At 35.2% G+C, this 24,155-nt stretch overlaps 3 protein-coding genes and 1 long non-coding RNA gene across 5 annotated transcripts; 1 reads left to right on the top strand and 3 right to left on the bottom strand.

The window, feature by feature from the left end:
• Window positions 1–710: 710 nt before the first annotated feature.
• On the bottom strand, window positions 711–1,486 carry LOC132308476 (probable histone H2A.3). The gene is made up of 2 exons (XM_059806560.1): window positions 1,219–1,486; window positions 711–1,125 (listed from the first exon to the last, which is right to left on the bottom strand). The coding sequence occupies exons 1-2, from the start codon at window positions 1,405–1,407 to the stop codon at window positions 916–918; spliced, it is 399 nt and encodes a 132-aa protein (XP_059662543.1). The 5' UTR covers window positions 1,408–1,486; the 3' UTR covers window positions 711–915.
• Window positions 1,487–5,596: 4,110 nt separating this feature from the next.
• LOC132308471 (formin-like protein 5) lies at window positions 5,597–15,155 on the bottom strand. 2 transcript variants are annotated; one of them, XM_059806557.1, is made up of 7 exons: window positions 14,075–15,155; window positions 11,377–12,103; window positions 10,636–11,278; window positions 10,266–10,468; window positions 9,194–9,429; window positions 6,246–7,113; window positions 5,597–6,144 (listed from the first exon to the last, which is right to left on the bottom strand). In XM_059806557.1, the coding sequence occupies exons 1-6, from the start codon at window positions 14,219–14,221 to the stop codon at window positions 6,265–6,267; spliced, it is 2,805 nt and encodes a 934-aa protein (XP_059662540.1). In that variant the 5' UTR covers window positions 14,222–15,155; the 3' UTR covers window positions 5,597–6,144; window positions 6,246–6,264. The 2 variants fall into 2 exon arrangements, with proteins under 2 accessions (XP_059662540.1, XP_059662541.1); XM_059806558.1 differs by having other exon boundaries at window positions 6,252–7,113.
• Window positions 15,156–21,509: 6,354 nt separating this feature from the next.
• Window positions 21,510–23,202, bottom strand: LOC132308473 (uncharacterized). Its single transcript, XR_009482440.1, has 3 exons — window positions 23,068–23,202; window positions 22,665–22,909; window positions 21,510–22,368 (listed from the first exon to the last, which is right to left on the bottom strand). It is a non-coding gene; the product is annotated as an uncharacterized LOC132308473 (long non-coding RNA).
• LOC132308472 (21.7 kDa class VI heat shock protein) lies at window positions 22,931–24,144 on the top strand. The gene is made up of 2 exons (XM_059806559.1): window positions 22,931–23,285; window positions 23,681–24,144. The coding sequence occupies exons 1-2, from the start codon at window positions 22,979–22,981 to the stop codon at window positions 23,962–23,964; spliced, it is 591 nt and encodes a 196-aa protein (XP_059662542.1). The 5' UTR covers window positions 22,931–22,978; the 3' UTR covers window positions 23,965–24,144.
• Window positions 24,145–24,155: the final 11 nt, after the last annotated feature.

The following is a 24,155-nucleotide window of genomic DNA, read 5'->3' as shown; positions in this document are numbered from 1 at the left end:
TAAAACTCCTTTTGGAGGACAAATTTTACAAAAGGGACTTGGTTGTCCAAGAATAAACAAACTTTCGCATTAATTGTCTATTCTACAACAAAAATGAATCTAAAACAAATGCAAATGATCAAGCCGGATTGAACACGTTTGGTTAAAAACAAAAAATTGGCATGAAACAAACTGTTCAAATCACCAACACCGGATCCAAAAATCAAAATGTAGCACACTTGGACCGAGGGGATGAAAGAATAGAGGGTGACAAGGAGTTGTAGTCATTCCTAGTTCAGTTTGCAATTGCAACCCTATAATTGATTTGGTTACTTGATAAACCATATCCACCTTTCAAAAATGATCCAGATTCTACTCTAAAATCAAAATGTACCACTCTAGATCCAGAAATAAAAAAATTTCATTACACCATAATCAAATTCAAACCACCATAAGTTTCACTGAACTACACAAAAAATAAAATTAGGATTTTTTTCCCAGGTCAAAAACCTACCTCCTTAGCATCCATGGCAAAGAAGTTTAAAATTGACCCAAATTAGATATCACTCTTGAGAGAGAGAAGGGAATGTTTGGAGTATAAAATGTGTTTTGATCAAAAAGGGGAATAAATGTGTTTAGTAGGCTAAAGAAAAAATAAGCAGTGTTATCAAAGCCCCTAACAGAGTATTCCATTTGTATTAAATCCAAACAAACAAATAAAGCTAACAATATTTAAGCCACAAAAGTAATAGTTTCATAAGAAAATGTTCAAATTTTCATTCTGCAAATACCTCTAAGTAAGATGAACACAAGGCAACAACTGGGCAAAGGTATCATACACACTACTAAAAATCAAAGCTAACCCTAAACCTGCTAATTTGATCCTAATCTTGAAACTTGTAGAGTATATATCCTTCACAAGAGTCGACCCCAAACCTAATCTTCAGCCTTTGAAGATGCAGCGCTAGCAGCCTTCTTAGGCAACAAGTGAGTGTGAATGTTGGGCATCACACCACCATTCGCAATCGTCACAGCACCAAGCAACCTGCTCAGCTCCTCATCGTTCCTCACCGCCAATTGAATGTGACGAGGCACCACTCGGCTCTTCTTGTTATCTCTCGCCGCATTCCCAGCCAACTCCAAAACCTGCATATTCCAAACCACGCACAACATTAAAAACCAAATCCAGATTCAAACAAACATATATATTATATATGTAATTGATGAATCGTTAATTACCTCAGCGGCGAGGTATTCAAGGACGGCGGCGAGGTAGACAGGAGCGCCGGCGCCGACGCGTTCGGCGTACTTGCCGGCTTTGAGGAAGCGAGCGATTCGGCCGACGGGGAACTGGAGACCGGCCTTGCTACTGCGGGAGGTGGACTTCTTGGCGGCGCCAGAGTTCAGAGACTTTCCTCTTCCGGCCATTGTAGAGAGAGAGAGAGAGAGAGGAGAGAGTGAAAGTGAGAGATTTTGAATTGAGATAGAGATAGAGATAGAGATTGAGATTTTGTTTACGACTGTGCGATATTTATATAGTGTTGTGTGGTGGAAACAGCCAATGAAAAGCGAGGACGAGGATTGAGATCTATGACCGTTGATTGATTAATAGTGAACGGTCGGATGCTTAGAAGTACATATAAGTGAAAAAGATTAGAAGAGACCTCTCATGTTCGTGAAAAGGAAAAAGGGTATATTATAAGTCATTCCTTATATTTTATCTAAATTTCATTTTACCCCAAAATACTAGAACTCTCATATTTTACTCCCTCAAGCTTCCATGATTCCATTTATCTTTGCTTCTTTGGATCTTGTGTGTTTCTTTCATATTGGAAAAATTGATGGATGGCCGAAAAATCACTTGGTCCAAGTCATTCCATTTCAAACATATATTTGGTTTTATAAATCTTCAAAATTACTTAACAATTAATATTTTAACGAGAGATTTACTTTTGCATGTCTTCCAGTTTGAAACGTTTTAAACGAATAAATAAATTTCATCTCATCTTAAAAAATTGAACTTACTTTTTGATCAATTCCAATACTGGTGTCCCTCAACCGATGTTAGAGCTTGAAATATAGGGGAGCCATGCTTGTGATGGTTCTCAAGGATCCAATATGACCACTATGGTCAATGTTGCCACTACATTATTTTATTGAAGCATTTCAACAATTAAGGTTTTTTTTTAGGTAGAAGTGTCTTTCATTGCTCAACAAATAAGAATGAGCAGCTCCACTATTGACTTGAGATCATTAGCTTTCCATGATCTCTGGTAGAATCCAGTTTTAGTTCACTCTAAAGCAGAAAAAGAAGGTTCTTTTCTACTTCACTAGCCTCTACACAGAAAGTTCTATAGATGTGAATAGTATCTGAGAACCATTATTCAGCATTCAGCAAAGCTGTCTACACCATATGACCAATACTCTACCTAAAGAACAATACTCAAACTTGAATTAGCATTGTCTTCTAATTTCCAAGGATAAGTGATGTCAAAATGCAGGGTTGGAAAAGGCATACGAGTTTAAACTCTTTTCTAATTATTACTGTTCCCTATTACCTCTGCTGATACCAGTGTCAATTACTACAATTCATAAACATCTCAGAAACGCGCTCTTAAAGCATGAAAAAAGATCTGGAGAAAGTGGAAAAATTTTGATCAGGAAATGAGAAAAGGAGACGTGCGTGATGGGGTGAAAACTTCAATCCGACAAGCCTGAACTTCTAAGTATTTGACATTGAAGGAAAAGGCGATTCATAGATTCTCCCAATGTCGAGTTTATTGCTAAGTTTTATGGAGTATGAAGCAAAGCAACACAAACAAGGAAACCGGAAAACAGAACTAGTAAAATTACAAACTACTCAAGAGAGTAACCGCAGAGCTCTCCTGTACAAGAGAATTGAATCTGTAACAGATGCTATCAATTTAAGCACTTTGTTTCCAAATTGCACTCTAGAGGGCCAAATTAACTCTGAAATCAATTGGCACTAATTTCTCAAAAATCAGAGACAACTTTCATGTAAATATTGGCAGGGAGAGAGCTACTATCTAGAAATATGCACATCTGAATGCCATTAACAACACTTATCACTGCCTAACCTAATAGCCAGAAATGGCAAAATTAATCATTCCTTATCAGCATTAACATATAGATTCATGAAAAGGGTTTCAGATATTGATGATATCATGAATACTGCAGCATTTCCTTCTAATCATAAACCATTTTAAGATTTTCAAAATTAAAAAATTAAAATGACAGATATTAATTACTTCTAATACAGTTTTTGTTCCATTTAGTGTTATTTCTTTTTAAACTTATATAGAAATCCTGAACTCCAATTAAGTTTTGATATGTATTGAATACGGTTTCAAAAAGTAAAACAAAAAAAAGTACCACACAGCAGCACAGTAGACTGCCGCACCAACAATGTGAACACGTTGAACATGATGCAGGACCAATTATAATGAACTAATTGCAACAAAATTCTAATGCTTTATGCTTAGAATAAACAACAGATGACAACATGAACCTAAAATGAGCATAGCATCATCAACAGAAATCTTAAGAACATACTATTTCATATCAAGCCCAATGTTGGGATTGAAGGCTTATGTTCATACTCCTGAGTCTATTTTGTCCATATAATGTAAGAATGGTACTAACAGCTATGTTAAAGATAACAATCACTCTACAGAAAACATACTGAAAATTCTTGAATCAATCAATACCTGATTAAAAAAAAACCCTAGTTTAGAGAATCGTCCTAGAACTTCCTCCTTGACAATACTCCCTCCTAAATGAAGCAGTGAAGCTATTCCCAAACAGCAGAGATTCTCTCAGATAAAAGGAAACATTAACAAATCTTGCTCTTGTCCAATCTCTTCTCCAATGACATTCCTCTGATATTCTCAGACTCGCATTCCCATATCTTTTTGGACAATTCAAACACCTCTTGATCACAGGCTCTTGAAAAGTTCAAATCCAAACCCTTTTGATCTCCCACTATCTTGTCAAACGTCCCCTTCAACCCCTCGATATCTTTCATCAATTGGCTTGCTGACACATCAACGTCTAGTGAACTCTTGATTAAACCATGAAAAGCAATAAATTCTGAGAATGGATAAGTCCCATTCTTGGAGAAGTGATCAAGAATGGCCTTCAAGATCGTAGCCTCCTTTCTCGGATGCTCATTATCCTCATTGTCATGAACCTTCTTCTTCCTCTGAGGTTCATCTCCTTTTATGGCGGAGTTTGTGCTTCTTGTTCCACAGGCAACGTTGAGGCCAAAGGAGAAGCAGAGTTCTTCATTGTCAAATTCCTGGGATTCAAGGCAAATACAAATTAAACATGAGAAGACGTTACTTATATAAATATATATATATAGAGAGAGAGAGAGAGAGAAAGGGTAATATATACCATAATAGAGTCGTATACTGTATCTTCTTTACCAGTACCACCATGATTATCATTGTCATCAGAGGAGGGTATGATTTGAAGAGTGAAGCAGCCATGAGATTCGAATGATGGGTGACGAGGGGCAGAGGTAAGAGCTGTGTGGGTCTGGGTGATGGGGTTTGTTGCAGGGTAACATTGTTCTTGTTCAACAGGAGCTGGAATATGATGGTCAGTTTTCTCTCTTCTTTCTTCTTCTTCTTCTGGAGGAACAGTTTCTCGAGAAAATATTGGTGGGCTTTCTTGGGTTTCTGCCCTATCATCAGAACACAAAATTTGGACGACAAAAGAATCGTCAAGCATTATGGAATTTCAAGTGGCAATTAAGATTCAAGAAGTAACGACTGAAAATGTGAAGGGAGAGAATAGTTTCTGTGACGTTTTGATCTTATTTATAGGAGGAAGTGGGCGACAAGTGCAAGTTGTTTGCTCTCCATTTACAATTAGTTCGTTAATTAGTTAGGGTTCTTGGCATCCACTTCCACCATCTTTAGCCTTCGATTAATTTCAAGATTATATTACTCAGTACTCACTAGGCTTGCGCAGACATTGCCCTGAATCAAGTTCTTGACAACCATTTTAAACCTCAACTATTTTATTTTATTTTATTTTATTATTATTTTTAGTCCAAACGGCGCCTAAGTAAAGAATGAGGAAACCTACTTTTTATTTTTTATTTTTTTGTTTATCTTTTTTCTAATTAGAAAAGAAGAAAACCAAAATTAAGTTAAAACAGGGAGAACTACGAAGCTCAGGCACTCCTCTAGGGTTGTCAAGAAGGTGTCAGAAATGTTAAGGAGTGTTGTAGAATTGTTGTAATGTGGCTTGACATGTGATTAGGAGCATGCTGTAAAATATATATGTTTTTCAGAACATGTAGTTTTCAGTTTTATTTATTTATTTTTATAAAAAAAGACAGGATTTATACATATATTAATATATTAAATGTTATTTTATTATAATGTCTCGTGTTTATTATTATTATTTTTCTTTTTTGAGATTCATGCCATGTCATACAAAGATACTCATAATTAGTTTGAATTTTGAGTTGGAACAAAACCCACCAGTTGAAAAAATGGCCTAAGAAGTTTGTACCCTTCTTTTGCATAATATTCAGTCAGCACACATTGTAGAGCATCTCTTTAACTACAGTAACTTCCATCAATGAGCTAAAAAAAAAATATATATATATATATATCTCCACCATAGTAACTTCTTTCTTTTTCATACATTTTCCCACCATCACTAATGAAATCTAGATACCCAAGGACAGAAGCAATCCTGGTGACAATACAACATATTCTAACATTGGCAATGGAGGAGCAATCCCTAAACTCTGAAACAATACCCTGGCTACTTTCTTCAACTTCAAACATAAAAAGCTATCAACAAAACTGTATAAAAAAATGATTATGAATAACAACAAAAAAGCCATTCTAACTAGTAGTAATACATCAATGGAGCTTCATAGGGTTAAAATAAATGTAGCTCCATAGATCAAATCCCTTGCTCCATAAAACATTGAAGGTGAAGTGTTGATAACATTGTTTTAGCTTCTGTCCTGTCTGATTGACCTAATTTACCTTTGCACCTGAGCTGATCATGGATTCAGAACCCTTTCAAACCAATGCCTCGTTTGATCAACTACAATTGTTGCCAATGAAGAATCAGGCATCCTATCTCTCATTGGCTACTCAGGAAACTCTTAGCCACCTGAGTACGACGAGAAAAACAATTTAATAAATGTTACTTACTAATTAATGGAGTAGGAGAAGTGAAAAAAATTGTTTGACAACTGAAAAAATCTCATATACCTGTACCTAGAAGAATCTACTAACTGTCGTCATCTGAGCTAGAATTATCTATCCGCAGGTCTCTAATTGCTGGAAAAAGCCGTTGATGAGGATTGGCAGGCGGCTGGCGGGATTCTGAAGAAGGTGGCACTGTTGAACCTACTTTGCTCGGCATTTTATTTTGCTTCCTGGGAGTATCTTTCACCTCTTTGCAAGCCTTACCTAACATTATCAGGAAATCCCGAACAACAACAAATAATCGCAAGCCCTCCTCCTTCCCAGCGTTCCCATGAAAGTAATCTGCCGTGCTCTTCACCAAAGCCATTATTCTCTTTTCTTCCTCAAGCAACCACGTGATGTCAATCCCAGCATTCTGTACAAAATCTTTTAGAATTTTGTGGAACCCATTTTCTTCATCTATACTCTTCATATCTGAGTTTAGGAAATTTCGGGTTTTTACGAGTGTTTGACCAAGTTTAGCAACAGTTCCAGTTAAGATATCAGAATCCAAAACTGCAGCTTTCTTGACATTCACAAGCTCATCAACCAAGCCTGAAACCACCTGAAGACCTAGACTGCGGTATTGTTCTTCTGAATCATGGGAAGAGTCCTTGAGATTATCAGACTTGATGATAGACACACTCTGGTTTTCTCTGGCTACACGGGCAGCTCGTACACCTTCTGAGCGGATTATCTCTAGAACAACAAAGTTCAGTAGTGTGGTCTTTCCATCTACGCCTTTCACATCCGATAATTTTAAAAGTGTGTCAAGCTTGAATGCTTGTGCACCTCCACGAAATGTTCCGTCATTCATGCGATTGCCAGTTTTGAGAACAGCTTCCAGGAGTTTGAGGAACAACCGGCTTTGTCTGAGTTCTGTGCAAGCAGCCTGCAGCATAAACCAGAGATAGCATGAAAATCAGACATTAAATACAAATTTCAAATGCATGAAATGGAACTACAGTCGGATTATGTCAAATGCAGAACTGATAAATGAGTAACATGATAAGCTGTGACTGTGTGTACATCATTCTCAGATTCTCTTATTTTATCTATTCATAAAACACATATACACGACGCATTAAATACACAAATGAACACATGCATAAATGTAAGAAGAAACAAATTCTTTCCCTATCCAGAGTTTCCGGTGGTACCAACCCATCCACTTTCTGTTTCATTTTATGCCAATTCTGTATAGATCATACAAGGATACAAATGACAAGCTGATCGTGAACAGCTTGGACTTACTTAGATTACCCCTCGGCTTTTTGAAACTTGTTAATTAATATATGAACTGATCTAAAAGCCGCCTTCTAAATCTTATTCTGTTAAGCAAGTGGAGCAAAACAGGACCCAACTCAGATTAAGTAGCACGTAATTTGCAAGTTCATCTTGCTCCTAAGACTACTCGCTATTCAAGAAATGTCGCTGTCAATTGTGTCACAAGAAGAGAACATATTAAATAATACAAAAAAGTACATTGCCATGGCACGAACCTAACACTTGGCTTACCTTAAACATCACTGTAACAAAATCACTTCTGAAAAAAATAAATAATAAAAAATCAGTGTCACAAAATCTTTTTGTTTTCTTTTTTAGGTACTTGACATTTTGACTTCTAGAAGGTAACACCTGGGCTAGCTAGTGAGATCTCTTGGTAATCATACCAGGCTTGAGATCGGATCCCATCTAAATCCGGGTTCGAGGGGCTTATGGGAAGGGGAGGATTACCCCTCTTTGTGTAGCCCATTGCTGTAGGACCGAAACAAATACATTTCTGATCTATAAAATTCTAATTTTGAATTTAAAGCAATGGAAGTATGACAAGTTTCTTTTCACCAACTCACTTCTTGAACATCTTTTACCTCTACATGAGCCCGGCCATGCCTACTAAATTACAAACTTGACTCCCCTTGGATTGTTCTTGTCTTTCTTTCTTTCTTTTTTTGTCTTTAGAAGAAACTGACTTTTGGGAGCATGGTCTAAAACGAGGGTTTTTTTTTTTTTTTTTGTGTGTGTGTTGGGGGGGGGGGGGGGGGGGGGCGGGGCGGGTGTAGGAAGACCAACAAATGGAAGGCTTTACAACATAAAAACATGATATCCTTTGTGAACTTTTTTCAAGAAACTTGACCAAAGTTCACATATGAATTACATGTTTGGCAGCTTTGATTGAAATGCTAAATAATTTTTTGTAATATATGAAGGAAACACTCAAACCAATGGTTTCAAACATTCGAACCCATTGGAGATTTTCTGGGAAATTGTTTCCTAATGTTCACTCTTTTCTTGTTAATATTTCAGTTTTGGTTTTATCATTATTTTGGATTTTTCTAGGGATTTTTAATCAGTTTCCATATGTGTAATTAGATTATATCATATTTGTTGATGTTCAATTTTATCATTAATATAGATTCCCTAGAGAGTTAGAATCAATTTTTATATTGACAATTAGATTATACCTTAAGTTATATTCTGTAGACCCTTTCTTGCTATTTATTATTGTTTCTGCTGCTGTTACGCTAAGCAATTAAGCTTTGCTTATTTAACAAGGACAGTTTACCTACCCAATCAGTTCAGGTAAAAAATAATTGTTCCTGTTCCTTTGCAATAGTTTTAAATGATGCTTTTTTTATTTTTATTTTTTGTTGACTTAATTTATTTGGGGGAGAAAAAAAAGTGTCCTTTTTCTTCATAATTAAGCGGAGAAAGGTTAACATCTAAGCTAAGTACAGCAGAGTACCTCCGACCAAAAATAAAACAAATGAAAACAAATAAAAGATCATTTTAACACCAGAAATTAATCAATTAAATTTTTTTTTTTTTTAAAAGACAGGAGAACCCTTACTCTCTTATGCTTTAAATAATTAACAGTCAACATCAAATATTAATGATAAAACTTTGAGGGAAAAATTGCTACAACCTCAGAGACAAAAAATTAAGTGATGGAATTCAGAGCAATGACTCACCTCTAAGGTCACAAAGGACTCCTTAATCATCGAAATTTCCTCCTGAAGAGTGCACATGAAAAGCAATGATTCCAGCCTTTTGAAAGCAAATGGGATGTCAACCAAGACTTTCATGAAACGCTCAGCAGGTCCAAGCCGAGAAAGTTCACCACTAAAAAGCCTTAGCTTTAGTTCTTCTTCTGCTGTTGGTTCCATCTTTAACAAAGTTTGAAGGAGCTCTGATGAAAGCTCATTCCCTGATACAACTAAGATAAATTAGACACTGCCTTTGGTGTGTTGGAATCTGCAAAGAAGTACTACAGAGAACTCCACAGCTAAGAAAAAGCATCAAAATGACACACCAAGATTTTACTGCATATCAACCCACTAATGCCTGATGAATGACATCCAGGCATATTGTATATTCTTGCTTCTGAATTATATTTTCTGTTTCCCTCATACCAAAAAAAAAAAAAAAAATCTTTTTTCCCCAATTTTGTAGTTGGATATTAGTCAATAGATTAACTTAAAAAAATTTAGCATCTCCGGTCCACATTTGTGCATAATGTTGTTTTGTTAAATCCTATTGGTTATGGCCTAATAAACATGTTGCAAAAAATTCTAAAACCATGTGCACAATATCATAGTTAATTTTTGTTCTCCACAAGAAGGATCCAGTTTCCCAACAGAAACTGATGGTACTGCACAAATCATGAAGCATCTTTGAAAATGACAGAACTATGTTTCAATCACCAATAAATCTTATCAAATTTTAATAAAGACCGTTAACTCTAACTTTTGAAATATTTTTCCACATTAACTCTAAATCTTTCAATATCCTACTTACACCCTTTGCAAATTAGAACTAAAATTTAGCAATTATAATTTGTGCTACAGCATGTTATTTATATATATATATTTTTCCGACCAGTACAAAATTTACCAACATATTCCCAAAATTGTGCTTTACAAATACATGTCTTTAATTGATTATTTGTGCGTTTGTCTTGGAATAATAAACCAAAATGCATCAACTATGAACCAAAACAGATACGCTAACAGCAGAACATAAGGGGGGGGAGAGAGAGAGAACCTTCTTGAAGTGCATCACAAACTTCTTCTGTTGTCACGTTTAATGCTTTTAAAAGAATTGATATATTTTGCGCCTTTTTTGAATCAATGATTTGGATATACTGAGTTGAAGGATCTTGGGATGAAGACCCTTTCTTGGGCCCATTTTTGTTTTTATCAGCAGGGGCAGCCCCAAATAGTGTTTCTATCATTTCTTCATTAAACCTGTAACATTTAGATAAACACGTTAGTCATATTCTTGGCAGCTAGAGATGTTCATGACCAACACTAAAGAACAATAAAAAGGAAAAGGAAAGAAAAACGAGTGCACACACACAAAAAATAAAAAGCAAAAAAATAATAAAGGGCAAAAAAGGGAGTGACAAACTTACTGGAATGACCCTGATTTTATCTGATGCCAAACCATTGAATGATCAGGGTTGGCTAGAACCTTGTCCCAGAAAAATGGCTTTAGTTTTGCTTTAGGAACACCGGCTTCATCACCTTCTGAAGGATGATTCGGTCCAAGAGGTGAAGGTCGAGGTAGCTTTGAGCCTATGGCAGGTGGCCGGGGTGGAGGAAGACCACTTTTTGGAGGTGGTGGTGGTGGTCGAGGACCAGTGTTGATGCCAGAAGGTATAGGTGGAGGAGGAGGTCCTGGAGGCGGAGGACATGGGCTGCCAGAAGGTTTCAGAGAGGACGGCATTACAGGAGGAGGAGGAGGGGGAGGAACGTTCCTGCCAGGAGGAGGATTTATGGAAGGCGATTCAGGAGATGGGAGATCTGCCCGTCCAGGAGGAAGAGGGGGGCGCTTCAGAGAAGTTGCCAACCTCCCAGGAGGGAGTTTCAGAGCCGGTGGTTGCTGTGCAGAGTCCTCCGCTGAGATATTGGTAGCACCAGCAACAGTAACAACTGTCAGGGTTTCATCCAATGGTGAGGCCCATTTGTTAGGATTTGAATTGGTCTGAATTGACTGATTACCAAGCTTCTCTTTGTTAATTGAATTTCCTAAAGCAAATGACTTCTGTGAAGAACCTGAAAGATCAAAATCTTTTACTCAAATCTGAACGGCAATTTGCATATGAAATTTATAACAATAAAGAGTGAGAGAATTTATATACATATATATATACCATTAGAATAGTCACTTAAGCTTAAGCTGAGAAGAGGCCTCTCATCATTTCGCCCAGCTCCAGAGCCAGTTCTACAGGTCTTAGTATAGCACAAAAAGAGTAGCACCATAATAACAAATGTCACTGCTGCAGTTACAACAACTGCAATAATAACTGGTTTATGGATACTATTTTTCTTATTTGACTGTACTGTTGTAGCAGAATCTGTACTTGCAGAAGAATGTCCACCAGCTGTAGGCTGCAGACTTGAATCATTTACATTTGAAGGGAAAAATGGTTGTGCTGGAGATGCAGCAGGGCGCTGAGAACTAGGAACCTGAGGACGAGAGGATGGAGCAGGACTAAGAACCGCAGGGGATGGAGCAGGAGCAGGAGCAGAAGCAGGTGCTTTTGCAAGACTCTGAACCAATTCACGTCGACTAGGAGAATCAGGCCTGGCAAGCAGGGACTCCACATACTTGGTGTACCAATTCTTAGAGCCACTCTCTTCCCCAGTGACAACGGGGAGTATATTTTTCTTTCTTAAACAACCCAACAGCGTTCGCTTTACCTGGGGATGTAGGACACCAATAAATTTCTGTATGTTTTCTTTTGTCAATGATCTACTTTCTAAAATGATTTTGTTGCTGCTACTGGACTTCTCCTCTGGGACATATGATTCAAGGTCTTCAACAGCTTCCTTTGCATGAATCAACTCTAGCCTACAATTGGCCCATAATAGCTCTGCCTGCAGCAAGAAATTTCAACTGATTTCAGTCTTTTTGCATACTAAAGTACAAGTACAACTAGCATTTTAAAATCCACACTAGGGTTATCTTCCAAAGCTTGCCAGAAGGATCGCTTCATGGAATATGATATATTAATTTGAATGGTACATCACCATCAATGATAACATTTTTTTTTGGGTAAGGACCATCAACAACAAGTTAGTAATATATATAAAAATACCAAATTTGTCATTTCTGTTACTAATAGAGTTGTTCCCAAAAGATGTAGCAGAACACAACTCAACAGGCTATAATCCCTACATGTATGTATAAATTATGTCATACAAGAATAAAATTGGATAAAAGATTATCTAGCAGTAAGAAAAGAACTTGAAAGTTCACAAACAAGGGATGTTGAAACTTTAAAAAAGATGAAAGGGAAATGAGTATGTATGACAAAGCAGTTGAAAGATAGAAAACTTCTGAGTGAAGGCCAGAGCAGGGTTTCACTTTCTTTTTCTTTTTCTTTTTCTTTTTCATTGGCAAGAAACACACACACCCAACTTGTCCCTGCAAGGACTTGAACCTTCGACATTCTACTTTGAAGGCGAGGCAGTAGCACTAGGCCACAGCCTTTGGTGCATGGTTTCACTTATATACTCCGCATATACTCGCATAACTCCACCCAGAAGGTTACTAACTTCTAAAAGTCTGATTGTGAACACACAGATGAAAAAAAATAAATCTTCTTGTGTGCTCAGAACAAGGTGTTGATGTATGATAAAGCAGTTGAAAGATAGTAAACTTCTCAGTGAAGGCCGGTGCAAGCAATCATTAAATTACAGAAATAAATCCTTTATATATATATATATATATATATATATATATATATATTCTTGCATTTCCCATTTTCAGTAGATTCAGCAATATATTTTCAGAATATGAATTTAAGTCTTACATCAGACAGAAAATACAAATTTTCACCTGGAAATCCCTAGTATCTACACCCTACATTGATACTTGTTTCCTCAACTAATCAATATTTATGGTTAATTCGTTTGGACATTAGAAAAATCAAGCAAAGATGACAAGGATATTTAAAACTGAGCAAGTTTTCCATCTTGTCAAGATTAAAGAGAACATGGAGAGGTCTGAAGCCCAATTGGGGTATGAAGAAGAGTTTGTTCAATGAAGCAGTAACACAATGAACAGCTCTGTTTACTTCTTTTGGGGCTTGAGCCACAGAACTCCTCCTAAACGAAGTTCACTTAACCGGAATCTAATACCAGTAAGCATCTTAAGAAAAAATTCCTGGATTTATGGTGCCATGACCAATTGAAAGGTTGATTGTGGGCTTCAAGGCTATACTAGGTAGAAGTTTCCTGAGTCTTGGCACACCTTGAAGATGTAACGATGCCAGTCCATAAGTTAAAAACAATAAGTGTTGAATTATTTCAAAATTTGAACTCTTCAAAAAAACAAATTAATAATAATAGATCCGTTAAACTTCATGATTTAAGTTTGCATAGAGGAACTCAGTTGCTCCTCCAGTATACCTGCATGTCCGTGTGCAGTGCCCTCTTTGGCACCTGTTTTTAATATAAAAAATTTACTCATTCAAAGAAAAGGGACTATTGATACAAGAGCAGGAAAGTAGGAAGAATGCTAGAGCAATAATGCTAGAACTAGTATAGGAAATAAGTGTTACTGTTAGACGGCGGAAATTGTAATATTATTGGCTCCATCATAGACGCGTGTTCATTTGTAGATTACATATCTAAAGTTTCATCAACATAGCTTTGTAGTCTATTAGCACAAATAAGAAAAAAAGAGAAGTGCTTAGCCTACCCTCATACAAGTTATGCTACTTAAAGAAGCCAAAAAGAAAATGATCATCCCAGAAAAAACAAGTAATTGGGAAAATAAAATGAACCAAATTGCAATATGAAACAGTTAATTTAACGCTCAAATTTGAAGTAAAAGTGTACTACCATGTCCTCATTTATCTCCAAAGAATATGAATCAATTCGGTCGCCGGAAACTAGGTCATTGATCTTCTTCCTGCCTTCTGAACCTGCCGCTGCGAAAATGATAAGCAGGACAAATGCAATGAAACAAACAACTCTCCTGGAACCCATTTGTTCTTAAGTCAGCGTCACAAACCCAGGTTGTACTTTTCATTTCATCAATACCAACAACACTCTCAAAGAAACCCAAAACCTCTGTATGTTCTATTCCTCAAATCTCCACCAATAAACCCTAGAAAGCACTCACCAACCCAGAACACACAAAAGGTTGCAATCTTTTCAGCATTTATCAACGACCCAATTCGATTTTTTCTCAGGAAAGCCCTTCAAATGTCCCAACCATAGACCTCTAACATAAATTGTTGCTGACCCACCAAAAAATTTCAGATAAAAATTCAAAACTTGGCATCTAACATATAAAATCAACCAAATACCAGAATTTCCCTACCAACGAGAGGCCGAATATATTGGATCAAAAACACAATAGATGTAATAATACCCACCACCAACCAAAATAAAGCAATAAGAGATTAAGAGCTCCAATGAACTGAATTATTCAAATCAATACGCTTCACCCCAAAAATTGACCGACCCAGATTAAGGAATCCACAAGAAATTCCTTCACTTGGGTCTTCATATATGACCAGATCCACCAAAAAGGAGCTCTTTAGCTGTAAATATAATATGCACGCAAGCGAGGTAAGTTGACCAAGACAAATTCCCCAAAGGAAAAAAAAATAAACAATTTCTCCGAAGGTGCTTGTACATATAATAAATAAAAAAAACTGGCAAATACGAAATCGACTTTTAAAAAGCAAGTTTCTTTGTATGGTTTGAATTTCGAGTGTGGATTTTGGATTTTTTGTTCTCTCTATACTATTACAATATCATTACAATAAAGCGAGAATGACGCGTAATGGAGCCAGCCGTCTTCAGAACATCAAAGGAAGCTTTGGACTTTTATGGGAGATAGCATATCGAAACCTTCTTTCTTTCTTCAGGAGGTGTGGTTGACCGCCATGTTGTGTTGGACTCCGGTTTGGAAAAAAAAAACCCTAAAAAAGTGATGTTTTTTTGGGCATTTAAATGAGGTGATTTTTAGTTCGATATCTTATGCAATTAAGGAAGGTGATTTTAAGATCAATTTAATCATATATGATCGTATTAATTAATTTGAGGTAATGTGAATGCAAAATGTTGTACTTTCCTTAAATTATCTTTACTTTCCAATAAAGTGCTTTTTAACGAGTTTAGTTTTATAAATTGACAAGTTTAAAAATAATTTCACGCTTTGATAGTTTGTCTAAAAAGTTAAGGTTCTACTTTAGTCCATTTCAATTTGAGTTCCATAACTTCATTTTTTATATATTAGTTTGGGAAAATTACACTAATCTCTTTTAAAGTTTCTTCAATATACATTGACTTTCTATTTGTCAAATTATACCAACCTTCCCCTATTATTATTGTCAAGTGGATGGTGTTAACCGTTCAATTAAAATTACATATATGTCCTCAATATATTTATTGTATTTTATTTTCAAAAAGATGAACTTTGAAAAGACAAAATTATCCCTAGCTATGTCCAAGAAAAATAAGTTGAAAGGATATATATATACTTAAATATATTTGTTTGATGAGAAACAATTTGAAAGGAGAGTGAGAGAGAGAGAGAGGATATATTTATTTTATTTGGTGTATATATATTTGGTTTTGATTGGTGACAACAACGACGATTTAGGAAGGCAATCCAAATAAGATAAGAAAGAGAGCAAATGGGTATGGCAGAAACCCAGATTTGGTGCTAAAACTCAAACGCACCAAATAATCGGATCATTTATAATTGGAGGTTTGGTCGTAGTAGATCATCTCCACCTTCCATTTATAATTAATCCGATTGCATTTGGTTACAAACGAAGTCCAAAGCCAAGACACCTAAAAAATTTATATTTCCTAGGGTGTTGATATTGGGTGATTCTTGTATTCCACTCTACATAATAAGGAATACATGAAGAATGAAGTAACTCAATTATGAGTTTTTTTAAATAAAAAAAAAAAAGCAATTAGTGGAGAGAGGGGGTTTTTTTTTTTTTTTTTTTTGAAAGGTTGAGTGGAGAGAGCTTGTACCAGTGGCTCCAGTGAATTCAAGTAAATCGCAGAGAGCCCAAAAGGCTTTAAAGAAGAAGGTAATGTAATAGCAACCATGGAAGGTTTTTAAGTAATTTTACTTGAGTAATTAAGGTCAAATTTGTCTTCATAATAACTAAAAGGACATTTTAATAACTTTCAACTTACATTAGCAATTACTAACATTTACCTGGCATTAACCTTTAACGACCGTTAATGGATGGATACTCTCTGTTATAAAGATTTAAACTTGAAATGAGGTCAGTGTAATTTGTCAAACAAGAGGGGAGGTCATTGTAACTTAACTGAACCTCAAGGGAGGTTAGTGTAATTTACCCTATTAGTTTTATAAAAAAAAATTTATTATTTATTATTTTTTATTTTTATTTTTTCGGTGTTTGACAAACGTTGAATAAGTTATTTTGGTTAAATTTTAATTTTTCTTTTTTTAGTAAATATTTTATGACAACCATATACTAAAAAAAACAAACCGAACCTTACTTTTAAGATATGTTAAAAGAAAGGGGAAGAGAAGATGCCAAAAAATTTCCAGAATTATAATTGGTTAAATTGACACGGAATGACTTAGTTATAAACACACACAAAAATTGAAGTAATTAAGTTCAAGATCACTTTGAATTAACAGCCAGAGTCTCAATATACAAGGTACTGTTGGGGGATGAACAACAAAGGGAAATTCCTATTATGGTAACTTCCAATCGGGATCCCAACATGCTTCCTATCTGGATCCCAACATGAAAATAGATATGGTTGAAAAGAAAAAATTAGCTAATTTGCTTCGCCCTTCAGTATAATCCTAAGACGCTTCACCTTTTTTTTTCTCTAAATTAAAATTACAAAGTAACCCTCACATCACGTCAAGTTTAATTTTATAATTTTTAGTTTCATAATTGCCCTTTCCTTTAGGGTTAGGATGCCAAAACGTAGGATTTTTCTGCGCTTAGATTCTTCAACTCCTCCCATGTTACCTCCAATCCTCTCTCTCTCTCAAAATGAAAGATCGCACTAATGATAGAATGTCTTAATTGGAAAGAGTTATTGAACTTGTTAAGACAAGTTGCATTGAAGAAAACTAAAAAAATCTATTAATCAGTCATTAACCCTTCTAATTTCTTACTTTTGTTCTATTTTTTTTTTCATTAGAATATAATTTTTTTAGTTGATTTTGAAAATATTTTTTCTTCTTTATCAATCTATCAAATTTTATCCATTGGGATGCCAAGTTGAGAATAATTGACAAAATTCTTGTTATGAGGAAGGGTTATCCTTAAATAAAAGGAGAAAAGTTTAGGACAGTGATTACGATAATAAACTATATTTGAATTAGAAACAAATTGTATATCAATAAATAGATCCTATCTCATTATAGAAAAATATTTAATTGAATTGAAAATTAAAGAAAAGTTTAATATTACTCAAATAGAAACAATGTTGTATAGAAAAAATTTGTTTGATTTTAGAAAATAACCTATAGATAAAAAATAAAAAATAAAAATAAAAAAAGCCCTAACTTTCTATATGTACTGCTTTCCATCATTTGAGGTAAATTTAGGTATTTTAAATATATATATAGAATTTAACAAGTAATATGTAAAGGGCACTAATGCTAGAGACCCAAATTATCAGCATGCCTTATGTGATAGGTTTTCTAACTATCAACATACCTTATCTCATATGTTTCTAAAAGAGTCCAGAGAGAGATAGAAAGTGAGTGAGATAAAACATGAATTAGAATAGTCTCACTTTTTAAACTTGTATGGGATAAGAGTTTGTTTGTAATTTCATTTTGAGAGATAGTGAAAGTGGAGCACCTTTAATTGAGAGTTTTTATTTGAACTCATTGAGCGCATTAAGTATTTCATCATCTTCTTGGAGACAATAAAAATCTAATTACGCAGATTATAATGATGACATGATATCACCAACTTATTAAATATTATCATGGATACCTTTTTTTTCTTTCTTTCTTCTTTTTTTTTTTTTTTTATTTTTTTGGTTTTTTTTTTGGTCATCGTCAAAGCAAAGAACTCCCACAATATTTTGAGTAGACTTAAACATTGGGAAAAGATATTACCAGTGATTAGGATAATAAACCATTTTTGAATTAGAAACAAATTGTATATCAATAAATAGATCCTATCTCATTATAGAAAAATATTTAATTGAATTGAAAATTAAAGAAAAGTTAATTTTACTCAAATATAAACAATGCTGTATAAAAAAAGTTTGTTTAACTTTAGAAGAGAACGTATAGAAATTAAGAAAGAAAAAAAAAATGAAAAAAAAAAAAAGAATCAACTTTCTATATATATTGCTTTCCATCATTTGAGGTAAATTTAGGTAATTTAAGTACATATATATAGAATTTAACAAGTAATATGCAAAGGGTAGCAATACTAGAGACCCAAATTATCAACATGCCTTATGTGATGGGTTTTCTAACTATTAACACACCTTGTATGATAGGTTTTTAAAAGAGTATAGAAAGTGAGTAAGGTAAAACCGAAATTTTATTTATTTTATTTATTTATTTATTTTTTATTATTTTTTTTCTCCTGGCAAACAAAGAAAGCATTAACAACAACAGGGATGAGAACAATCAAGCATTGCTAACTGAAACACTTCAGGAGGAAGTTGAGAGAGAACATCATCAGCTTGCATAGCCGAAAATGAGAGTGAAGTAAGAGCATGGGCCACTCTATTACCTTATATGCAGACATGAGAAACTTTAACACGAGAAAAGGCTGAGGTCATACCGGATGTCAGAGATAATTGGAGAAAGAACAGAAGGCCACCTGCTGCTCATTTTCAAAGCTTCCACAAGGAGCTTGGAATCACTCTCAAACCAAACCTGAAGGAAGGAGAACACTCTAGCACATATAACTGCAAGCCTGAAGGCGTATGCCTCAACAAACAAAGGAAAAGAAGCTGGAAAATGCTTAAAGACAACAGCATGAAGAATAGAGCCATTGGAATCACGAAAAACGGCTCCCCGCCACCCATCCCAACTGAAGATGAAAAAGAAGCGTCAACGTTGCATTTAACAACACCAAATTGGCTTACTCCTAATCCGAATCCTACATGGAATACCACGTAATTACCTAAATTGTTAATATTTTATTTGCACGCTAAAGATACCAAAAAGAAAACTAACAGGAAGTTAGATGATGAACATGGCGTTAGAGGATAGGGTAGGACTTGAGATCGTTTGGAAGAAGATCCTTTGAGAGGCCATACTCGGTGAGGAGTTGATGATGGGTCTGGTGGAGTGTCAAATTGAAAATTAAAAATTAGATGATGAAAATGGTGTTAGAGGAGATGATGAACATGGTGTTAGAGGAGAGGGTAGGACTTGACATCTTTTGGGAGAAAATCCTTTTGGAGGCTGTACTCGAAATTTCTTAAAAACAAAGAACGATATACTTTTTAAAAAAATACAATCAATAAGCCTATTATTTAATCAATTGTTGAATTTTTCATTAACGAATTCAAGGCTAACACGAAAATAGAATTCTCGAGAGAATGGTATTATCCTTTATAATAAGGGAGTCAGTCTCATCTGGTGGAACGGATAGTATAATACTGCCCAGAGATTATGGCTGTACATAGTAGCCAGCCATCGCTAAAGCATAAGCCCTTCTTTTGTTGATTTTAGGTTTGATTCGTCACTTTGTCGATTTAGCAAAGCAATGGCGAAAACTCTGCCTCTAAAACTCTGGACGATGGTATCCGAGATCTGCTGTTGAAGGGGCTTACCCTTTCTCAGGAATGGAGGGACACAGCTCGTACATAGCATCATAACAAAGAAGATGAATAGATTTTCATATTTATTTTTTTTTCATATTTTCATTTTTATTTTTGGTATCTTTAGCGAGCAAATAAAATATTAACAATTTAGGTAATTACGTGATATTACATGTAGGATTCGGACTAGGAGTAGGCCAATTTGATCAGACAGAGTATTATTGCTCGACTGAGTATTATTGTGCAACTCTCTTTGCTTTAAAATTAACCAAATTGGAAGAATGACATTTAAAATAACCTAGAGTTTTCATTTGAGCTCACTGATCACATTAAATATTTGATCACTTTCTTGGAGACAATAAAAACCTAATTACGCCGCTTGTAATGATGACATGATATTACAAACTTATTAAATATACTCGGACACCCTTTTTTTTTTTAATGTTTTTTTTTTTTTTTTTTTTTTTTTTTTTTTTTTTTTTGTCTCAAGGCAAATAACTCCCACAATATTTTGAGTAGACTTACAAACCTTTGGGAAAAAATATTACTAGGTCACAGAATTTTGTGGTCTAAAATCACCCATTTCGACAGCTAGAAAGTAACAAAATTTCTCTTGGGAAGGATAGGGAGAGAAAACTTGCTATAAATGACATCTTAGAGGCAAGAGAAAAGGTAAATAGATCATGAGTTCAGTGATTCAAACCAGTGACAAAACGTCTGCTCAAAGTTGATAGCAAACTTTAAGACAAAAAGGTTGCTTCTCTGATGGTTTTTCTGTAGCTTTACTCTGGAGGCATAATTTTTGTAGGTCTTGAATGCAGTTTCAAGTGGTTGTAGACAGTTATACAACAGGCTGATAACAAAACCACAACTAACAGATGCAATTAGTCATCTATGTACTCATCCAAGTCAGAAAACACATTTTCTTTATCAATAATGGTTTGTGAACACTGCCTATCTTATCAAAGAACAGAGATATGATATTCTGCGCAATTCCGTTGAAATTTAGTTCAAAACTGTTTTCAGTTGATCGTAACCCAACTGTTTAGCATGGCGATAAGCTCAAATAGCTGATGTTAGTCATTGATCTGTTTCACAAAAGCAAAACAGTGTTATATAGTTTGTCAACCTTCCAAGCAGTGGAAGCTCTGAAATTAGTACTAATTGATTTGTTTCACAATGCAAAACACACAGTTAAATAGTTTGTAAAACCCTGCACGCTGTGGAATTAAGCTCCAAAATTAGTAACTCTGCATTGTAGATTAACGTTCCAATATGATGAACTAAATAATGCAAATCAATTGAAAAACCTTTATCCATTTCTTCATCATAATGTTGTTTGTTCGAATAATCTTTGCATTTTTTAATTTTTAAGACCGTTACCGGTCACTAACACCATCCTTGCCTTTGTCCCAAAATGACATACGAGTCAATAAGGAAAAATATTTAGCTCCTCAAGGTTTATAACTACTGCTACAAACAACCCCTAAATCTTTCCATCCATGCACTCTTTCTGTTTTTTTTTTTTTTTTTATCTTTCCCTCATAGTTTCTCTTTGGTCATTTCTTCCAGGAAACTACAAGCTCCAGAAAGATTACTTCAAGATATGATGAACTGGCCAACACTGACTATTCAATTGAAGATTGAGCTACTAAATATTATCATAAAGAAGATAGAAGATATGACTCTTTTCTCAATATTCTTTTCCAATTGGCTCAATCATGAAAGGTTTATTATTGTAATATAACTACAGTACTGTACATATTTATTCTCTCTCTCCAATTAGCTACAGTACTGTACGTCCATTCAAAATAATGTTCCATAAACCATGGTTCAGTGTCAAGATTGGCACTGACTGATCAGCCCATCTATCTTTTGATTGGGAACACACATTTCTAGACATACCTCACTTTTAAAAGTGGCTCTAGTATTCCCATGGCCATAATTTCAAACATCCATCAAATTGATACTTATCCTGCTTTTAGAAAAAGTTAATATGGAGATGCCAATACCAAAACCATTGCACTGAACATAGCTTCTCTGTATTTTGCCAAACTTTAATATAAAGTTGAGGAAAAAGCATAGAGAGTAGGTGCTTTATGACAATAAACACCCAATACACGGAAAGTATTCCTTTCACACAACATGGCACAGTAAGAGGCCGTGACAATTTCCATTCAAAAGGTCTGGCAAAGAAGATTACGCAAAAGAAAATGCACTAGATGGTAAGATTATACAAGAAAAGCAACATCAGATTAAATTAATTCACTTACCGGACTCTGTGAACCTTATTTGAAAGCACTGTTGTACCATGCCATCTTCTTGGCCTTCCGATTTTCCAGCCTCATCCAACTTCTTAATGATTATGGCTGCCAATTATAAGTGAACAAACTGAAAAACATCACCTATATATATATATATATATATTTATGCATTATAAGAGTCTTAATCCATCGTGAACTCATAATATATGCATGCACAGAATCCTTCAAGCCAAATTACTATAAAGTTTTATGGTTTACAATAATAAAGGAGTATTATTACCTCATGCACCTTGCAATTGTTATTTATGGAGGTCTACACTACAATCATATTGAAGAAAAAATATAGACATTGCCCAAAACAAATTAGTCAAAAAGCGAGAGAAATTGATGGGACAAAGAACCTGTGGCTTGGTTTAGTGTATGTTGACAAGTAGTAGTTGCCACCTCTAATTTGCGACGTCATCTGTAGAAGAAGACGGCCAGTTATTGGCTGTGGGCTGCCACAAGGATTCTGCCATGCCTAATTAGCCTGCCACAATTCTCTTACCAGTGAGCAAGACATAGAAAAGAAATATTCCTCTAGCTTTAGTACTCCACATATTCCAAGAGAATTTGTTCTATGCTTTTTCCAAGGACAGCTCCTGCACTATAAGAAGCACAACATCTCAAACTCTATTCTCCACAATCCTGAAAATATTAAAATTTCTATCCTGCAATGACAAGTTGCAGAATGCTTGAAGTTCAATCAGAAGATCAAGATCCACATAAATGGTGCGTTCCGTTGAAGGAAGATGTGTTTCAAACCTTCATGCTCAAAGGTAGTCCAACAGTTCACAAGGTTTTTGGTGATGGTTCGCTTTTCGGTCCATTGCTGTTTGGAAAATTTTTTGATCCTTCCGATGCCTTCCCACTGTGGGAGTTTGAGTCAGATACACTATTGTCCAAACTTCGGAGCTCTGGTCAGAGTACTGTTGACTGGTTGCAGACAGATACAGATTATGTACTGAAAGCAGAACTACCAGGTTAGTTTCGTAACAACCTTTTCAATATTTTTGTGGCTTTAAATCACTTGGAATGGACATACCCTCCATGGATTTCATTTTCATGAACAAAGAAAGCTGCAACATATATGTTGTCAGGTGTCAAATAAATGGAGTCAGGGTCAATATTCATGTCATGGCTTCATAGGTATATTTTATCAAGCAAGGAGATCCTAACATTGGTGTGTCTTCTATTTGGTTTCATGCAAAGAAATTACAACTTATAAACTCACCAAGAGCTGATTTTTGAGTGACATGTTAAATGGGATTATGTCAGTAGAGTTGGGGATAAGGTCAAGACTCCACAGATTTATTTCAAAAACTACTTATGGCAATGGTGATGATTTATCATTGATGCTACTGGTTTGTTCTAACAGAAATTGGGAAGACTAGTGTTCAAATTCATGTCGAAAATGGGAAGGTTGTGGAGATTAGTGGGCAATGGAAGCAGCATAGAGAGTCCAAGACAAAGGACTGGAAAAGTGGGCACTGGTGGGAACATGGGTTCGTTCGGAGGCTTGAATTGCCAGAAAATGCAGATGGGAGGAATATAGAGGCACATGTGAACAATGGCATAATTTTAGAGATGAGAATTCCCAAGAAAACTTTGGATTGTGATATTCCTCAAGGAAAAGATGGCAAGGGTTCTGAATCTGTTTAAGATTTTCGCATAATTTACATGGAAACTCCTATGTTAACAAATTAACTCAATACAATCTCTCTGTAATCCAAATACATATAATAGTGGATTGCAAAGCAATATGCTCATACTGGCTCCTGCTATCAGAAAGCAGCATGTGATATGCTATTGAAGAATATGAATGAATCAATGAGGTGGGGACATGCATAGTA

The sequence above is a fragment of the Cornus florida genome, unplaced genomic scaffold (genome assembly GCF_030987335.1).
Source record: "Cornus florida cultivar Cherokee Brave unplaced genomic scaffold, ASM3098733v1 CherokeeBrave_3.0.0_Hap2_Chr05, whole genome shotgun sequence".
Lineage (NCBI taxonomy): Eukaryota > Viridiplantae > Streptophyta > Magnoliopsida > Cornales > Cornaceae > Cornus > Cornus florida.
The sequence above is the reverse complement of the archived record's forward strand: the minus strand, read 5'-3'. Positions and strand labels throughout refer to the sequence as shown.